Source organism: Colias philodice, chromosome 3 (genome assembly GCF_061535455.1).
Source record: "Colias philodice isolate Cphi_HAF_F1 chromosome 3, ilColPhil1 Martin Lab GWU primary, whole genome shotgun sequence".
Taxonomy (NCBI): domain Eukaryota; kingdom Metazoa; phylum Arthropoda; class Insecta; order Lepidoptera; family Pieridae; genus Colias; species Colias philodice.
This window is the reverse complement of record NC_143088.1, coordinates 1,483,190-1,504,022: the sequence shown is the minus strand read 5'-3', so window position 1 is coordinate 1,504,022 and position 20,833 is coordinate 1,483,190. Positions and strand designations below refer to the sequence as shown.

Sequence of the window (20,833 nt, the reverse complement as noted above, 5' to 3'; positions counted from 1 at the left end):
TAATTCTAATAAATAAAAGTTCTGTGTAAAAATTGAGTAATTTCATTTCCAATCGTTCAAAGAAAATAACAATAAAATAAAATAAAACTAATGACCTTAGAAACTATGTTTTTTTTTGTAAACGAATAAAATTGAAACGAATAAAACGAATGCAAATTCGGGGATTTTCTAATTATTGCTAAATAATAATTGAATTCGTTTTGAAATAGGTACTCTATAATTTTTAGTGTATAAATAGACATTTATAATGTGGTGCTCATTTTTTTTGTACTGCTAACGCTATTGTAGGTACCTATTTTCGTTGTTTTATTTCAAGTGAACACGGCCATACAATTTTGTCACGAGCCGCCTATGATTGTAGGTACTTTTTTTAGTTAGGCTCCTTCGTCGTCCGCGTCGCGTCGGCTCGAAAGTTCTTGATTTCATTGTCACGCGCTATGATTTGCGCGCGGATTTTCTTGTGTTGTGAATTTATTTTTGTATTATTATTATTTTTTATTTTTTTTTTTATTTTATTGATTCAAATAAAATATTTCACTAGTATGCATTTGAGACTATATTGTATTATGTATAATTTATCGTAGGTATAGCTGTTATTCTTATAACGCAGTTATATTTTCGGTGGGACAATTTGACCCGTGATTTTTCTGAAATATCACCACGTTGCAAATCACATCAATCATACACACGTATGACGAAAGTATAGTGGCTAACATTGACTCATCAGTTCATCACTGAAACCAGTGATAAATCAGTACCTATATCATATTGTGTTTGAATATTTTTAAACAATGATATAAGTATACAATTATTATAAATCGATAAACTATCAAAGTAATCACAAACTTGCAAACATTGGTAAAATATGCTTTAGCGAATTTTCAGACTGACACACAATTTTATTACTTAGTTTGTTTTAGCAATGTAGGTAAGTACCTACTCCGTTTACGTCACGCGTCGGCCGTCGCGTCGTCGAAAACGGTGCACCCAGGTCCCAGAAACAAACATACCTAATTACCTAATTCAGTTACAATCCTTCTTTTGTTCCAATACGATTTTTTTCCTGATAGCTAATAGCAAAACCATATGTTACTTTGTTTTCGTAAATATGTTTTTCACCTTCCTGGTTATTTTCACATAATGAAATATAATAAAAAAATAAATAGTGTATTAGATTTGTTATTGTATCTTGTATACGAATTATTCTTACTTGTTGGTTATGAAATGTTCAAATAAGTACCTATTGAAATAATTTACTGTTACAAATCATTAGTGTTATTAGTTTTGAGTGAATAGGCATGGATCAGAAATTCAGAATATTATATGCTGCTAACTACTCAAATACATACATGTTTTGATAAAAAAAAACAATAGTGTAAGTGCTAATGTAATAAAATAAAACTGCGTTTTATTGTAATCAATTTATTTTATTTATTTATTTATTTTCCAAAATTAATGATGAATAAAATAGTTTACGCCAACAAATATGTATAACTTTTATTTTTATAACAATCGTTCATACCGTAGCAGGTAGCGTTTTGAGTCTCACGCAACGTTGCCATTCCTTTAGTACAAACACTATGGATACCTACGCGTAGGTACGCTCGCGAATGCAAATTCGGTGATTTACTAATTATTGATAATCATTGAATTCGTTTTGAAATAGCCTGTACTTTGTAATTTTTAGTGTTATAGACATTTATAAAATGTGGTGCTCATTTTTTTTTTTGTAATAAATTATCCTGCTACGCTATTGTATTTTCGTTGTTTTATTTCAAGTGAACACCCATACAATTTTGTCACGAGCCGCCTCTGGCCTCTGGGTGAAATCAACCAGTCAAATGATTTTTGTTCTAATTGTATTTTGGTAGTAGTTTGTTTAGAATTTACATTACCATTGTTTAATTTTTATTTTGTATTTGCAGTAAAATAAAAAGATGAAAAACTTCATTAGGTATATTGTACGACACCTCACTCTGAATCGCGCTAGCGAAATTTTTTCGTTACAGAGCACATATACAACTTTCGGACAATCTTCATTGAGGCCGGCCGGCAAATCGAGTATGTCGAGAAACTTCACTTATTCGATGGAGGTATTCTACCTTCCTTCCTCCACAGTTGTGGGACCCCGACGTGCATTGAACACGCAGCTTTCTGATACTAGTAGCTAAAATCAAAACCACAGATATGTCTGTGATCAAAACCATAATATAATTTTTACCTATTATTTTACTAAAAGTCGAGTGCATCGAAATCGTAAATATGTTTTTCACCTTCCTGGTTTTTTTTCCATAGCAAATAGTGTTTTTGATTTGTTGTTGTATGAATAATTATTCTTACTTGTTGGTTATGAAATGTATATTGAAATAATTTACTTTTACAAATCATTAGTGATATTAGTTTTGAGTGAAAATGCTTGGATCAGCATAATATCATATTATTTTGCTACTTCAAATACATGTTTTGATAAAAAAAAACAATAGTGTAATGTAGGTAATAAAATAAAACTGCGTTTTATTGTAGGTAATCAATTTTGACATTATTTATTTCCCAAAATTACAATAAAATAGTTTACGCCAACAAATATAACTTTTATTTTTATAACAATCCTACTTCCTACTAATGCGAAAGTTTGTGAGGATGTGTATGTGTGTGTTTCACGCAAATACTACTGAACCGATTACAATGAAATTTAGCACACATATAGAACGTAACTTGGACACATTGAATAGGTTTTATCCCGGAAACCCCACGGGAACGGGAACTATACGGGTTTTTTTTTGAAAATGCGGGCGGAAAGCTAATCGTTCATAATATAAACCGTAGCAGGTGGCGTTTTGAAGTTTTGTCTACCCATACAGAAAAATGAAAACCACAGGAGATTGCCCAAATGACTATGGCACTTGGTATCACAATCAAACTTATTGTGTCAAGATGAAATATAGCTCAATTTAAAGCTTGATGTTAGTACTTTTAGATATGATTATAGTTTTTATGTAAATAAGCCGCAGTTCGCGACAATAAAAATAAAACAATAGTTTTATCATGGACTAATAGAATATATTCTATTAGTCCATGGTTTTATTCAACACTTCAAAAAACTACTTAATCGAGTTTAAACTAACGATGAACGTTAAGTTTTACATTTATTACATAGGTAATATTTTAATTTACAAGACAAATGTGAAAAGTAAATCGTAATTTAAACATTATTTCAAAATAACATCGAACAATGCGTCGAACACATTCATTTGAAATTTCAAATAGAAACTATGACATATGACGTTTGCAAGAGAGATAGATATAGGTATGTGTCAAAACAAAACTTTTACTTTTATTTCTATTTATTCGGTATAATTACAACTTAATAGTGATAAATATGATCATTATAAATACAAATAGGAATTAACAATATCACGAACACGTGACACAACTAGTATTTTACCGATTCCATACGTAGTCATACATGTTTCAAAAGAAAAACTTTTACTTTTACTATTATTTCAATTTATCCGGTTTAATTAAGACTTAATATTGATACATATGATCATTATAAATACAAATAGGAATTAACAATATAACGAATACGTGGCACAACTAAAATTTTACCGATACCACCCGTGGTCATTCTCCTTTGTGGGTCATTTGTAACAGGATGGCGGTTCTACAGCGAAAAAAGAAAAATGATGGTCAGAACGCTGATACCGGATACCTTAAGATACTGTAATATAAAATATTACTAGATTAGATAAAATATTATAGGTAGTATCTTCACCGTGTGTGACGCGCTTTACATTCACGCCATCTAGAGTTAAATCTTTATCATTTTTGTATACGTCTGTGTGTGTAAACGACCCTGTATGCAATGACAGATGTTAAAACGCATAATTTTACCGAATTGGGTGGATTTTAAGGCAATGATATAACATATTTCAATAAAATATAATATTCAGTAACCGCCATGACTATTCCTAGGTTTGATGACTATTCCAATTACGCAAAAACTCAAATAAACTAGAAATGTAGAATTCAGCGCCATCTAGCGGGACATTGGCTGGGAACAGATCGTAGCAATCACCTTAATATTAATTATTACTATTTAAAATCAATCGTCATCGTAAAAAACTACTGTCAATACCAATGAATATATCCATCATTCCATCATTCCATACACCTGAATAATACTGTATTATACAGTAACGCGCGAAGCGGAGCGCTCACGATTGCGCTCCAATGAAAAAATATTTAGTACATTTCCTAATACGAAATCCAATAGGAGTGAAAGAGAGAGTTTGCCAGTGCCCTGCGCGCGTGAAACAGAAGATTTTCTATGTAAAAATAGCAAAATTCGGAGCGCCGCTCCCGCAAACGTTGCCGGTTCGGTCGCTTTAAGTTATAGATATTTTTGCACACCAAAAAGAAAGACGTATGTATTTCCTTTATAAGTAATTTTTTTGATAAATGTACTGCTTTACTCCATGTATTTTCAGTGTTTTATTTCAAGTGAACACCCATAAAATTTTGTCACGAGCCTGCTCTGACTACAAAGTCCGACACTACAACACAGTACACCACACTGCGCGGATGGAAGCTACTGGACACTATACGATCCAACAGTTCGATACACTTCAAGGTCCGACAGTACAACACACTACACTACAATACACTACACGACACTACACAAAACTACTCTACACGGACGGACACTATAACACACTGGCTAACGATCTTATTCTATCTAGCTAGCTGTCTTTTATATGGCAACCCGAAACTGTCAACTGTCGTCACTTCTTTGGATTGGACTAGATGGATGACAAGACTAATCTGATTATTGTTAAAGAGGCAGGTATAGCTGCCCAAGTTTAGAAGACTTTTATTAAAAATCATTTAAAATAAACACTATAGAACACTGTAATACACTTCTGACATTATTTTGTAACACGGATGGCAAATTATAAGTAGATTGCAATAAGATGAACGGTTACCAAAGTAACGTGATGTATGAATTCTAACGGACCGGACGCGGATTTATAATAGGCGCCATGTTGGATTTTAAGTGCGTAATTAAAAAAAAAACATTTGCACTTGTAATTGAAGAAAGAAAAAGATATTTTAATTTGTTGAAAATTATTATCGCAATATCGTCTTATTTCTATAAAAAGTTTTGAACTTTGTTACAGTTATCTAAAGTTTAAACATTATTCGGGCGAGTAAGTAAAAACTAAAAATGTATGAATGGAAACATTTTATGGTGTGGCTTTTTTATTACGTATCATACGTAATTGCACAGCGCAATATAAAATTTTTCTCCATAGAAATTGGTTTTCCTAAAATTTTTAAACTATTTAAGTTATTCAAATTTTCGGTTACCGTTTTTAAAATAATGGTAGGATTGTTTTGAATTGCGCTAAATATGAATTTATTGATACTAAAACATAGGGAAGACCTTCGGGTGTGAATAAAGTATTTGAATACGTTATGCGTTGGCTTTTGAGACGAGGAACGTATACGCTTTTAATGAAAAAGATTGAATAATTGCGTAGATTAGGTATAGGGTAGAAGGAGATATTGGAAAAAACTAGAATTCGCTGTTCATCTTTGAATATAACGCCATCTATGACAAACACTCGGAAGATCAACGGTGAATATCCGATTTTAATATTTGTGCATAGATTTTTTTAAACTAATGTCACAATCCTTTGTTTTATACATACATATTTCCGAAATATCACTGCAAGATTCATGATAAAATCTTTTCTTTTTTTCTTTGTCTATCAGATCAGATATTTCTGTTATGACTAGAAATCTCTCCCTTCATTTATAGTATTTTGTCTCTTTTCTATCTCTCTTTCTCTTTTTTATGTTAATGGAGTTAAGAAGACTTGCAGTAGAGATGACAAGAGTTCTAGTAATTTTCAATATTTCTCAAGTAAATATTAATTTGTTAAATAGTACGCGACTGTATTTCAATAAGTGAATTTACGCGAAGATTTTGTATATAGTTATTGAAAATGAACACTTATTTATATTTGTAAAGCGCAAATTTGCTTGTAATATACCTAATTACGTGTGAGCATGAATATCGATGCTTTTATTTAGATAATTATTAAATTTATTTCAATTGTGATTAATATTTGTAATTATAATTTATAAATATTTGATTTTTAGAACCATTAAAACTTATTTTCTCTTTTAACACTTTTTTTTTCAGAATTGAATTGTACAAATTGATATTTAATTTAGTTATTTGGTATTAAAAGTGGAATTGAAAGGGAAATACATAATTTTATTTAGTACATTGGTCACAAAATCACTCGCTATGCGCAAATTAATATGCAGTTGATAAGCACAAATGGAAAAAAAAACAATTATTAAGCTTTTTTTTTTTCAAATAGCAAGTAAGACCGACTGTGGATTATCTAATAAATGCGAACATGTAAATATACCGTGTATTATAATATTGTTAAGAATGCAATACTTGTATTAATAAAATATGATATGGAGGTTTTTTTACACTTCATTTTGCAAAGCTTAAATAGATTTGAGCTTGTATGATTTATATACTTATTCATGAATTTAAAAGATATGTGTGTTAATTATTGTTTGTTGTAGTAGTTGTATACGTAGTATATTATTATTAGTCTGTGTATATTAAGTTATAACTACTACAGTTTGGAAAAAATTGGTTTTTATAGGAGATGACATTTACAAGTTTTTTTTTTCAAATCGTGTTCTTTTTTTAGTCTTGCATCTCTTGTTCATGAATAAGTACATAATCTACTATATAAAAATAAGTCGGGTTTTCCTTCCTGACGCTATAACTCCAGAACGCACGAACCGATTTCCACGGTTTTGCATTCGTTGGAAAGGTCTCGGGCTCCGTGAGGTTTATAGCAAAGAAAAGGTGTCTCTGGTGGCGAAACGGAGTTCGCCCGGTTTGTTAGTTGATAATAAATAATTATAAGTATCAATTTTCGTTGTATATTGCGTTCGACCAAATGTATAGTGTACAATTTTAAGTTAATTATAAATATTTAATATAATTTTATTGAATTTTTTAAAGCAATATTTTTTTTATATCGAATATGTTTTAATCAAATTATGAATTTTATGCAAATGTTAAAATCAGACCTGCTTCATTGAAATTATTACTGTTAAAAGATAAACGTATATTTAATTTCTAATAAATACGTTATTTTTTACCATAAAATACAAATTTCAAGTTTTTTTTTATTAAATATAATATGTAGAAATTAGTCTATTCAACAACTTGTGCTGGGCGATCGAGGTTAAGAAATGATTTTTTTTTTTTTTAATATTAAAAGTTGAATCAAAAATCTAGGTTTAAAATAATATTCAACCGTTACAAGTCGCCTTCTAGTCGCATTTGCACGTGCAAAGTTTTACATGATTGTAATACATTTGTAATTTGTTTATTTTGTATATTTTATGTAATTATCGCTGTAATTATTATGTTTACGTGTATTGTAATAAATGCGAATATAATTTTATGACGTGTTTTATTTGGCGAACCTTCACACTTAAAATAAACTCTACAAACTAAGACGATATTAGTTGTAATTTTTGATAGAAACGGTGCTTTTCCACCCTATATTATGTGCTATGCAGCTATCTATTTATGCTGAGTAAATATGTGACCGTTTCCACTGATGCTATGTAACGGTGTAAGTAAGATGTGGAGATGCGCAGCTCGTGCTGTGTGATGTAGTCCGCTTTGCACATTGCACTCACTCGTGACTATCCGCAGCATGCATCCATAAGCATAACACCGAACACGCATCCAATAGCACGCATCCTTCCATAATATAAAAAACGTATCTTAGTTGAATACGTTTCTATGTTAGGCTATATGCATCAATGAATAAGGATTGGTAGTTATCAAACGCATCCACAGCAAGTAGCATAACACATCTCTGGTGGAAAAGCACCCTTACTGACACATTTTGAAATAAATGGAAGAAGTATAGGTACCTTTTCAATAATAGAAATTGTCGTTACTCAAAATGCTCAATAACAAGAGTTTCGCAGTTTCCGTCTACCTGTCTGTATCTGGTTTAACTTCAAAAGTATTGCCATAGACAAATAAATATTTAAATTATATTCGTCCATGGTATTGCTATGAAACACAGATACATAGATATTATACAGTTATACTAGTCACTGAAAGCTATAATTTTACACAGTAATGGCGCAAATAAAGTGGTGAAATGAGTTGCTGGACATTCAGACGTCACGCCAGTAGAATACCATACCTATATATAGTTAAGTAGTAAGTACACAAAAGTTGAAGGATTTTCACGTTAAAACTAGGTACCAACAGATTTGGATAAAAATTAACAGGAATATAGGTTTTACATCAAAATATCAAGGTCAGGCAATAGGGTTCGTCCGTGGGCTGTGAAAGCGGGCGGCATAGCTAGTTTTACTATAAACACTAAAATTTTCAATTCCATAGAAATATCGATAGATGGTGCTAGGCGTCAGGCATGTTTGGTTTTTCATTCGAGTTCGAAAGGAGGAGCATCTCAATTCGACTATTTTTTTTTGTTTGTTACCTCTTAAATCGCAATTGCCGTCTGGGTGAACCGATTTTTGATACCTAACTATTTACCTATCTATTTAAATTCTAGTGCCGTAATTAAGCGCGTCACACACGGTGAAGATACTATAATATTTTATCTTAAGATACTGTTATATTTTATATTACAGTATCTTAACGCATCCGGTATCAGCGTTCGGACCATCATTTTTCTTTTTGTCATTGCGTACCACCCACCCCTGTAGAACCGCCACCCTGTTACAAATGACGCGAAATTTTGTGGGTCATTTGTAACAGGATGGCGGTTCTACAGGAGGGTTAGTACGCAATGACAAAAAGAAAAATGATGGTCCGAACGCTGATACCGGATGCGTTAAGATACTGTAATATAAAATATAACAGTATCTTAAGATAAAATCTTCACCGTGTGTGACGCGCTTTAGTCTTTGGTCCTTCCGTTACAATCTCAGCCAGCAGACCTCAATCTGCATTAGTACTAGCCCAGGGGCCAGGAGGTATTCTACTCATATGATAAACACGATTTTGTTTTGTTTGTTCCTCTTCCACACGAAATAATTTTACCAGATCAGGGGCCCTAGATTTTTAGAGTGCATAGTTTGTTTTATAATAATTATTTTAAAACGTGTTTGCTTGCAAACACAAGTGCACTCCACATTCCCTCATTGCTCTTTCTCATAAACGCATAGTAAGACTTTTAGAGCAAAAAGTGAAAAAGGTCCAAAATTTTCGCAGTTTATCATGTAGTGCGCAGCGAGCACAACTTTTTCGAAGTTGCAAATTGGGATTTACATCACCCTAACTGATCCAAACAACATACCAAAAATGCAGCACTACATCGTGCTTTGCGAATTTAGGGGTTTTTAGTGTCGATTTCTACTGGCTTACTAATATACGTAGTATATTATTATTAGTCTGTGCTAATATGTAGTATGTATAATAAAGAGGATAAAAATATAAAATAAGTGAGTTTATTTGAAATGAATAGTCTCGTACAGGACCGGTTCGAAATATTCTTCAACTAACAGAAAGGCTATCCCGGATGGTAGGTACCGGGACTAGAACCTGGTAATAGTCGTGTTAGTTACCTACACTACATATTCATGTGGCTGAGGAATATTTTGTAATATTTATGATTCATTGGAAGTGCTTGTAGTAGTTTAGAATAAATTTTGAAAATCTACAACAAAGAAAACCACTACGGTTTCGTTCAGAGGTTTGCATGGTAGGTACCTATAGATTTGTTATATTATTACCTATAAGATTTTCAACTACCTACTAATTATTCGCGTGGCTCAAATATTTGATTATAAAATAGAACTTAGTTTAAATTTACGTAGGTACTGCAAAGGCTATCAGACTGTATTCAAGACTTCCCTATCTAGGCCCGCGACCGCGCATGCGTAGATTCAAATTCAAACGAAGATCAAAATTCGTCCAGTAGTTTTTGTGAATAAGTTTGCCAACAGAATATTTCAAAAGATTTGTGTCTTGCATGAATGTATGATCCATGGGTATTTTCTTATTTTATTCAATGTACAGTTGAACTCTGTTTTTTCTGTCACAGTTTACAGTTTTGGTATAGGAATATTGTATAGATGATTAACCAGGAAACTTAAATTTAGTTGCAATAAATAACTCAAACATTTTACTTTATTCTGAGAGATCGTAGAGTATTTCTTTCCGCCGGTTTGCGGCGGCTAATGGCCAAATGAGTAAATTTGACTCTTACAAAGCAAGAGCAAAATTTTTATTTTAGAAATATTTTTAGCATAGCATGTTTCTGATATTTATCCATACGAAAATCTTTTTATGTATTATCATTGGGTGAAGTAAATCATGACGAAGGTGTAAATGTTAAGGTTTTGAGAAAATAAAACACGAAATTGGTCGTACACACAGCTTTATTGCGTACTTGATTTTATCATTTTAAAAAAGTTACACTTAGAGCGACGCTGCACTGAAACAAGAGAAAAAATAATGTTATTACAAGAAATTATAATAAGTAGAAAACTACTAATAGTCAAGAAATTGAATCAGTAAATATATAACGTCATGGCATTCAGTAGTAGCAAATAGAGATAACATCATTTTAAAATTTAATTATGTATTTTTTATATCAATAGTGGTTAGGTAAGTTCTGAAATTTCATTTAATTCATACTTCTATAAGCTTATTAGTGCTCAATCTGGGATTATTATGACTGTGCAAAAGGGAGCAAAATCTTTTAACAATACTAATGGAAAAAAATATATTGGTAGAGACCGTGATATACACAAAACTGACAAACAATACAAGTAGCTTTCCACAGATCAACAACTTATTAAAATTATAAAATACACACACCTTATCACAATGTAAGATGACCTACGACCTAGGCCTTTCCTTCTTCTCTTTGTATAGAGCCAGCAATGACACATTGGCCACCTTCACTACCTGAAATCACAAGTTATTTAGCTTTGAAAACATTTATTTAGATAAATAATTATACAAATACTTGATAAACTCAGTACATTGCGATGCATCAGGGCATTCAGAGTAGCAAATACTCCAAAATCATTGGCTAATCATCATGCACCTGACTAAGATATCAATATTGTTTACAATAACAAAAGGGAGATAAAATTGTAAGTATGATTGAGAATGTTTTCGCTGAGCATTGGTTCAAGATAGTTAAGTTATGTTTAAAGTATTCATATTGATACGAGTAGTGAAAGGAATATTGGAAATTTTATAAAAACTTTACACAATACTAGAAATGAAAAATAGTTAATTTTATAAATGAAAGATGACTATTTGTTGAGGAATTTCTCATTGTATAAAGCACTAGCTCTCCGCCCGCATAGATGGGATTTCCGGGATAAAACCTATCCTATGTGTTAATCCAAGTTACCCTCTATATGTGTGCTTAATTTCATTGTAATCGGTTGAGTAGTATTTGCGTGAAAGAGTAACAAACACACACATCCTCACAAACTTTCGCATTTATAAATTTAGTATGTAGGATTTGAATGTGATAGTGTATATTTGTTATGAAATGCTTAAAAAGTACAGTACAATGTAAAAACTGTAGAGTAATGTATCAATAATCAATATTAGCTAAACCAGATGACTTTGGCTAGCTTATATTATATGAAGTCTAGTTATATTTTGTATAATGATTATAAGTTATTAAAACTTTGTCATCAAATTCATCCACTATAATACATAAAAACTTTTACTCATTAAAAATAAATTATTTTTAATACCTATTCAATTAAATGGCATGTTGTTCAATAATTTAATCAACCACTGTGGCCTTTTCTTTCCTATTTATATATGTTTGGGTCAACAACTCGGATACAATTTTAATTATGAGGAAAAGTAATATATCCTTAAATTGACATCAATAATTATACAAGGAAGAATATAAAATGATCATAAAGAGAGCATAATTGACTCATTAAAGAATCAATTTGAAGGGCTCATGCTCTTTTTTGTACTTAATATAAAAATTAATTAAACAATATTTACCTTGAATCGCACTCCGGGAATATCACCAACAGCGTGACCCTTACGACCGAAACCCGCTACTAATACTTCGTCGTTCTCCTCAATGTGGTTGAGACAACCGTCCCTCGGGACGAACGCTGTCACTTTCTTGCCGTTTTTGATCAGCTGCACCCTGACGCACTTGCGGATAGCAGAGTTGGGCTGTTTAGCTTCAACACCTCTGCAATATCAAACAGTTTAATTAATTTTCTATATTCAAAACAGATATAGAAAGATATTTTGATCATAATGCATGTCTAGAAGAAGTAAAAGAACGGCTATAACATCTAGTTAATACAGATCATGTAAAAATTACATTCATAGATTTAGTTACATCAAAGTTTTGTTATTGAAAAAGTACGAAATCACTCGCATTATTAACTTGGCATTAATAAGGACATGCATTATTATGATTTACACGCAGTACACACACAACAGTTAGATCAATGAAAGTTTTTAACGGTAATAACAGTAAATAACACGCTCGAAAGTTCGTTGACCCACATGTGTTCAGTGTCACATACCGCACCCGCCGCTTCTCGTCTCGTCGCCAGAAGCCGCCACTCGCAGTATTATCCTGTGATTGTAGCTACAACACATTCACAGGAATAATACCACGCGCGGAGACATCCTCGCACCTTCGATATGACGCACTCACTGTTTTACTTCGACACTTTCTTGTAGCACTTGTAACACTTCACTATTTACGTATATAACACGCACTTCCATCACTGATACTTACACTTTCTCCAGAACGATGCCTTTAGCGTGAGAAGCACCTCCGAAGGGATTGGCCTTCCACCTTGTGCCCATGTGGGCTTTTTTGAACTCCTTGTCAGCCCATCGTTGCTCACGACGATGGTTCACGTGCTTACGCGCCGTGCGTATACCACGGGGTTTGCCTGAAATTCAAAATCACCGGTTCTAACCAATGTTTTCAAGCATCGTAAAAATCAACACTAATCACTTTTGGGACTGCGTTATGCATCGAAAATACTTAATTGTACCTCTAAATAATCGTAGAGTTTACGAGATTCAAATGGATTTAATAATGCACCACGAGAAAAACATGTCTGCGCCATGGCCGACACCTAGGCATGCAGATATTTTGGAATTACATCATTTTTTTAACTCAAAACTAATAGAACCATCACTTCTGCATCGCGAGACTTCTTTTCACACTTATTAACACAACTTAAAACAATAATAACATAGAAACTACAATAATTTGGCGCAAAACTACCGCTTACCCATTTGGATAGCGCGACACCAATCGGCTACGGATAGGAAAAGAAATAAGGTTCCGCCAACCACAACGATCTGGAATCATGGCTACCAACAACAGAAAAAAAAACAAAATGTTGCCACTTGCCACACATAAATACAGATAAAAGAATATATTATTATCTTGTAATCTTTACAAAATTAAAGTATGTTATTTTAATTAAGTGACTAAAATACAAAGTAACAGGTTAACTCTAATAGGTCTAAGTTACTTAACACGTTCGCGGACAGTGCTGGTTTACAGGTTGCAGCTACTGAGACACTACTTTTTTTCATACATTGCCCAGGGGCGTAGTGTTACAAAACATGGTTAAAAAACCATATGATATGACAGAACGGATATAGGCGTAAACGTCCTAAGTACTCAGCGTCAGATTCATAGTCACCATCATCAGCAAATGGGTATGGACTCGATTCAGGGGTAGACGCTGCATCAAACAGGTCTTGAAGACGTTTTTGTTCTTTTTCGAACGAGTCTCGAGACGCCATTTGCAAAAATATTCGTTACAAATTTAGTTCAACAAAATCGTGTTCACAACAAACAATAGCAACATAAATATGTTGTTTACATAAGCAACTAGACTTGAATTAGTACATCCCGTATGAGTAAAACAATTAAATTACGTTGGAAACAAAATACTCACTTTCTAAACAACAATTCACACGCGGCACGCGGGATCACCGCAGCGGCGCAGTACTCGACTAACCGTATGCAAACATGACGCCCACGGGCGTAGTGTGCGCGTGGAGAGGGGTAAAAAAATATGAATGTATGCGTGGAAGTACCTTCCTTTGACGAATTTTTGTAAATAATGCAGTGACAGTACAAAAGTCGTAATTATACCTGTGATGACAGTACAACATGCCGTTCTTTATGATAGTATGAAAAATCGCTCGTCGTTTGGCGTACTGATTTTATGCAAGTAAAAACTGATACGTCGACAGACGTACTGTCGTATCACTTTTAGCTGTCTAGACGCCAGTGGTCGTTACTGTCCGCGAACGTGTTAATAATAATACTCTAAAGATTTATTTGATGATACTGATTTCAAATCATTTTGTTTCAAAATTTAAATCATGTTATATCTATTATTGACGTGACAACGTCTTATAATACGATAGAGCCGCGTGCACGCACGAAAAAACATGACTCATGCGGCGTTACCTCGCTCTGAGGCGTTCCATGTAAGGCTTGAAGTGCGAGCGAGAGCGCGGAACGAACGACAAAGAAGCACAATCGGACGTTGTCACGTTCAACTATCGTTGAAACCAAGAAGCTTATATCTTATACACTGGAGATTTCGGTATGAACATTTGACGTGTAACAAGAAAATATTGCCCAGTTGTTGTGTTTTATCACTTTCACACCTAACTTGGTATTGCCACTGTTAATACGAAGTTTTCCCAAGGCTACTATGTATGCTGTAATATTCTGTGCAAAAGGTTAGTTTTTGTACATGAGTTTGTTGATAAATTGCCAACAACGTCATTCAGAAGCATTGTTGGATGAGACAATTATTATTTATGCTAAATAAAATAAGTATCTGAACCAATTATTAAAAAAATGTTGTGTGGTTTTATGAAACCACGGTAAAAGTGAAACAGTTCGAACGGTTCCGAACACTGCTTTGTGTAGCGCATGTCGCGTGACGATCGGCTGCCGAGTAGGTACCTACTCGGCAGCCGCGATACACGCGACATGCGCTACACAGACCAAAAAGTTTGAGACGATGTAATAAAAGTTTCACTTTAAAAGCGATACTCCCTGATTATGGGTAGTTACCATAGTAAAATTGTAGCAACTCTCACTTTGACAATATGGCATGTGTCAAAAAAATTGCGTCGCTTCGAATATTTAAGTTAATATTGTTGCGTATTTAATAAATATTTTCCGAATATAAATAATGTATTGCATTGTGAAAAATTGCAGAAGTTTTTGGACACCAAATTCTGGCATAAAATTTCACAGGCAAGTGTACATTTACGCTATTTACAATATTCCTCAATACTCATGCATTTACCTGTTTAGAATCATTTTCATGGCAAAAATCGTCAATTTTATCATCATTTTAGTAATCAATCATGCTAAATATCTTCTATCTATCTTCTTTTCCTAATAATTTCATCATTTTTCAATAAACCAATTTAACAAGTAAGGTAACCATGATGACGAGTTTTTACGGATAGCGAAGAGAAAATATTGTAATAGTTAACAAACTTATGATGAACATTTAGAACACCATTTCAAAGATTTTTATACTAGTAATGAAACAACGCACGACATCGATATTGCACTCACATGTGGTTTTATGTTTGTTCTTCTTTAACATAGAAATTAATAGTTCTTTTAACTTACCAAATTTTTTTGTTTTACTTATTTCAGCTTTCCAAAAAATGAAATAAAAAGAAATAAATGGCTGTACATAGTGCCTATCAAGGGTAAAATTTATCAACATGCCAGAATATGCAGTTTGCATTTTAAGCCTGAGGATTACGGTCCAGAAAAAAAATACCTTTTGAAAAGTCCTATACCTTTTTATTTACCACATTCTTGTTACTGCGTCTCAACTGTGGATAAAGTAATTTTAATTATATTATAATTAACCACCAGGAAAACATTATATTTCACTGAATATTTATACTAAAATAACAAAAGTATTTACAAAGTACCTATATAATCTGAAAATGTATTTAGGCATGTAGTGATTGCATATTTACCAGTTATATTATAATATAAATACTGTTAAAAATATATGTATATCGTTATTATTTATAGACCATTATTTTTAGTTTTTTCTATTTCGAAAAATCCTGAATATACAAACCAGTGTGGTCACCCACAGAAAGAGACAAAAAACAACACTGACGTCATTCAAGGTTATATTTTCTTGTGACAAGTTAATGGTCATAGTGCAATCTCCAGTGTAAAAGTTAAAAGCTTCTTGGTTGAAACCGACTTTACAGACAACCAATTTTTGAAAATTACATTTGCACTCTATTGGAACACTAACGCCCGTAGCACACCTCCGCTGCGAAACCATGACCGCGGAACCGCTAGATGAATTCCGCTGTGATCAAGTGTAGTTTGAGTAGCAGAACCGGCATCGGCGAAACCTCATGCGAGTCAGTCCGGAAGCAACGATCAAAGCGAAATGTCGTCGTTATCGGAGTCAGAGGAAGAAGAAATATTATTGTGGACTTTAACTTTGAAAAGACATAAAACTCGTAGAATTTGGGTGCATGAGATTAATAAAAAAAGACAGAAATTAGGAGAAAACCTACTATGTAAAGAACTCGAGTCCCATGAAGATCGTTTCTATACATATACATATGTATTTTTAGAATGACCCCTCAGAGTTTTGATGATTTACATACTCTTTTACAATAACAATGTAGTTCCGCGTTTTATTTTTGTCGATTTTGACAAACAAGCGCGAAAACAATGCGGAACCGAAACAAAATGGCGGCGTTAGCGCGGTAGTGTGGCTGGCGTTAGAAGAGATCCGCGAAACCGCGCGAAGAAAGAGATAAAAAATAGTTAGATGTATGTGTTAGAACAGGCAGTTTCGCTACTGTTCCGCTTCTCGTACACGGGACAAGACAGAGCGAAACTACTGCGGTTCCGCTGTTACAGTTCTGCAGCGGAGGTGTGCTACGGGCCTAATGTAACTTATTTACTACTTTTTATTGTAAAATTTATTATATATGAATTATTTGCAATATGTGTAGTAGGTAGATTATCTGTGGTAGGTATTGTATGTAAAAAAAGAATTGTCAGTTGTCAAAATCTCGAAATTTCGGTATAGAAATTGACAATTTACAATAACACACAACAGTCTGCAAAAATACATCATATTTTTAAAAGCAGTATCCAAAACTTGAAGAATATACATTATTACTTCAATTTTGTAAAGTACTTTTGGCGATATGACATTAAATCTTGGAAGAAAAGACGGTGGCCCGGGCTACGTTGGTATTCAGTTCTGTCAAGAATGCAATAACATGCTTTACCCGCGCGAAGATAAAAACAACAAAGTTTTGTTATACGCTTGTAGAAATTGCGATTACAAGCAACTTGCAGATTCCAACTGTGTGTACGTGAACAAAATTATGCACGAAGTTGATGAATTGACTCATATAAATCCCGATGTCGTTAGTGACCCAACTCTACCCCGTACGAAGGATCATACGTGTCCAAAATGCAATCACAGAGAAGCTGTATTCTTCCAGGGTCAAACTAGACGAGCTGAAGAAGAGATGAGGCTCTATTATGTATGTACCAGTTGCAAGCATAGATGGACTGAGTGAATATTAATAATGGTTATATTTATAGGGAATTTAAAGTATAATAAAGTGTAAGTACAACATTTGGATTTTTATTTAACCTTCATGATATCTTGCCTACTGGATTTGTACCATTCTTGTTTTTCTTAATCTGTAGGAATGATTATTACAAATTAGGATATTGTAATATCAATTTAATTCATTGCTACTTTTGAATCTCTTTATTCCTACTATGTTAAGCCAGATCTATTGTTCTTACAAGATTCAAAAGGCTGATACACTTGTCCCTAAAGAAAGTCATTTGAAGAAATAGATATATAATGCCTTAAGCATCTACACCACACCCCATAAGGGCACAGATGACTCATTTTACATTCAAAGGTTTCATATGAAAATAAAACACATTATTAAAGTATATTTTTATTAACTGAAAATATTGCCAAGCCACATTTATAACAATTAACAATTCACAGCCTTTAATTGTACAACTAATTTAACTAAAGATTGCCAAATATAAAAACCGTGTTTAACTTACACAATTTTATAAGCAAAACAACAGTAAAAAATAATATTCAAAACATAATGATGGCTGATAGGCCTTTAGAGCTATTACGCACTGTCGACCAGTCGCTGGCGACTCAGTCGCCGGCGACTGTGACTCTATAGTTTAAATAGGGGCTTGCGCACTTATCGTCAGTCGTCCAGGAGTAAGTCCAGTCGCCGGCAACTGAGTCGCCGGCGACTGGTCGTCAGTGCGTAATAGCTCTTAAAATCTCAATTAATCATTATTAATAAAAATAAAAGGAGTATATTCAAAAGTTTTAAATTAATAGCAATATAACTTATCTTATATATAAAATTCTCGTGTCACAATGTTAGTCTGCATACTCCTCCGAAACGGGTGGACCGATTCTTATGAAATTTTCTGTGCATATCGGGTAAGTCTGAGAATCGGCCAACATCTATTTTTCATATGTACCACGGGCGAAGCCGGGCGGACCGCTAGTAACTATATAAAAAGCTCAATATTAAATATGCTATACATAACCATTATAAAAGCGTTCAATTAACTTATTTTATAAAAATTAAAAAGCTATATATTCTATCTATTTGGACTTTCATTTTAACAACAATTAGTAGTAATTCTCTCATAGACCAGGCTTTATTTCTATTATAAGCTAAGTCTATATCTAGGCTCTAGTGCAACAAATATTAGCCTATATTAAAATATTTCGGGACAATTTTCACACACGGCACGATCTGATCCCATACTAAGCTTTTCGCTTGTGTTATGGAAACCAGATTATGATAAAAAGACTAACTTAATGTAGGTATCATCAGGTAAGACCACAGCTATCAAGGCAAATTCTTTTTTATTTTTCTTTGTATAGATACCTAATGCGTGTAATGGTTTGCTGCATTACTTGGCAATTGGTGATACACAACTTTTCATAATATTTACCCTTCTTCAGGAAGTTATTACATATTTGTAAATCAGCATCTACATTATAAAATTAAAGATGTATGAAAAGATACCTTGCTGTAATAACTGTGGTCTTACAATAACTGATGAAGCTTAAATGTATAATCTTTGCAACCTTAAATTATAACCTCGATTCTCTTACTTGTGCATTTAAATTGATAATAACAAGTGTCTTGCTATACAACCATTACAAATGTTTCAATCTGCTACAAAAGCAGGCCGTAAAATATTAAAGTGCTTTATGTTTAAAGAATTCAATCCACATACTGTTTTAGTTCTGAAGTTGCAATGCCTTATGTTGGCAATTGTAAGGAAAATGTGAAAATCATACTTAATGTATGTTTTTATTTTTAATATGGATTAAGTACTTTGTTCATTTTATTCCTCAACACCAATCCATGAATTGGGATTCAAAAATACATATACCCACTCACATTTTCATCCGACTTCATTCTTAATAATTGACTTTAAAAGTTCTGAATAAAACATGGTGTTCATTAACAGTATCAAACACTCCACACCAAATTTTTCTTAGATTTTTAGTTAATTATTAACATTTCGTAACTAATCATTTCGTATTTGCCGCCATTTTCAATTTTACAAAATGGCGGCAAATTTAAAAATACTCGCTAAACCTCTATTGCAACTTAAGAACTAAAGGCCTTCAAACACTGTTACCCTTATATTATTATTTTTTTTAATTATACATTAGTCAATGCCTACATCTAAATAACGTTATCTATCAACACAATCTACAAATACTAGGCAGGACAATATTTAACAAGTGTACATAAGAATATCAACCTTCAAGGAAGACGGATTTTGGATGAGGGAAGAGCAGGATTAATACTAATACAAAGAAGAGAGTTACTTAACAAAAACTAATTAAAATTAAAAATATAGGTAGTTAAATAACCTATGAACAGATTTCTAACTATGGGCCATGCTATGGGTAAAGCTATTTTTTATTATTTCTAAAAATTCACGGTCATGGCGATTAGACCACTATTTGTACCAACAGCAATATGTGACTGTACTAATTTTGTGAAAATACCTAACGAAAAGGACTTGTGTGTATTTATTTCGTGTCTTGAGTTGGTTAAAATTTATTTATGTGCTCTCGGTATACGAGTATTAATATTCTTAGTAAGAAATAAGATACTTAATAGCTTAGGCTGTGTGTAATCTATATTTTAGAATAGTAGAACAATTCTAAATATGTAGGTGGATTCTACATTAAGCGCAGTTTTAGAAGATATTCAGTTTTCTCTGATTACTATTTAAAGTAGGCCAAGAAAGTTGCTGTGTATGTGATAAGTTATTAAATAATTTATCAATATATATTTCTATATCATAATATTTGATGAACTAATTATTTAAACTCGATGTACTTTAAAATGTGCGTTAAAATTATTGCTTTATAAGCGAATACTGTTATCAAATGTAAGCTCAGGCGAAACAACCGTTATTACATTACAATAATATATTAATATAACAATATTACCTTATATTAACTTAAAATATAGGCGTTATAATATTTTACATAAAAGCATAATAGACTAAGTCTTTCAACGCACCTGAATTTGAATCTCTAAAGACCGCTATTCATTTTGTTCTTTATGTACCGCAACAAAATTTCCTACAGCACCTAATTCTATATAATATACGTTAAA

At 32.8% G+C, this 20,833-nt stretch overlaps 2 protein-coding genes across 2 annotated transcripts; one reads left to right on the top strand and one right to left on the bottom strand.

Annotated features, from left to right (window-relative positions):
- Nucleotides 1–10,464: 10,464 nt before the first annotated feature.
- RpS23 (ribosomal protein S23) lies at nucleotides 10,465–13,464 on the bottom strand. The gene is made up of 5 exons (XM_089712483.1): nucleotides 13,360–13,464; nucleotides 12,852–13,011; nucleotides 12,092–12,290; nucleotides 10,925–11,014; nucleotides 10,465–10,538 (listed from the first exon to the last, which is right to left on the bottom strand). The coding sequence occupies exons 1-4, from the start codon at nucleotides 13,361–13,363 to the stop codon at nucleotides 10,946–10,948; spliced, it is 432 nt and encodes a 143-aa protein (XP_089568609.1). The 5' UTR covers nucleotides 13,364–13,464; the 3' UTR covers nucleotides 10,465–10,538; nucleotides 10,925–10,945.
- Nucleotides 13,465–17,165: 3,701 nt separating this feature from the next.
- Polr2I (RNA polymerase II subunit RpII15) lies at nucleotides 17,166–17,758 on the top strand. Its single transcript, XM_089714938.1, has one exon. It carries the CDS (start codon nucleotides 17,321–17,323, stop codon nucleotides 17,699–17,701), a length of 381 nt encoding a protein of 126 aa, XP_089571064.1. The 5' UTR covers nucleotides 17,166–17,320; the 3' UTR covers nucleotides 17,702–17,758.
- Nucleotides 17,759–20,833: the final 3,075 nt, after the last annotated feature.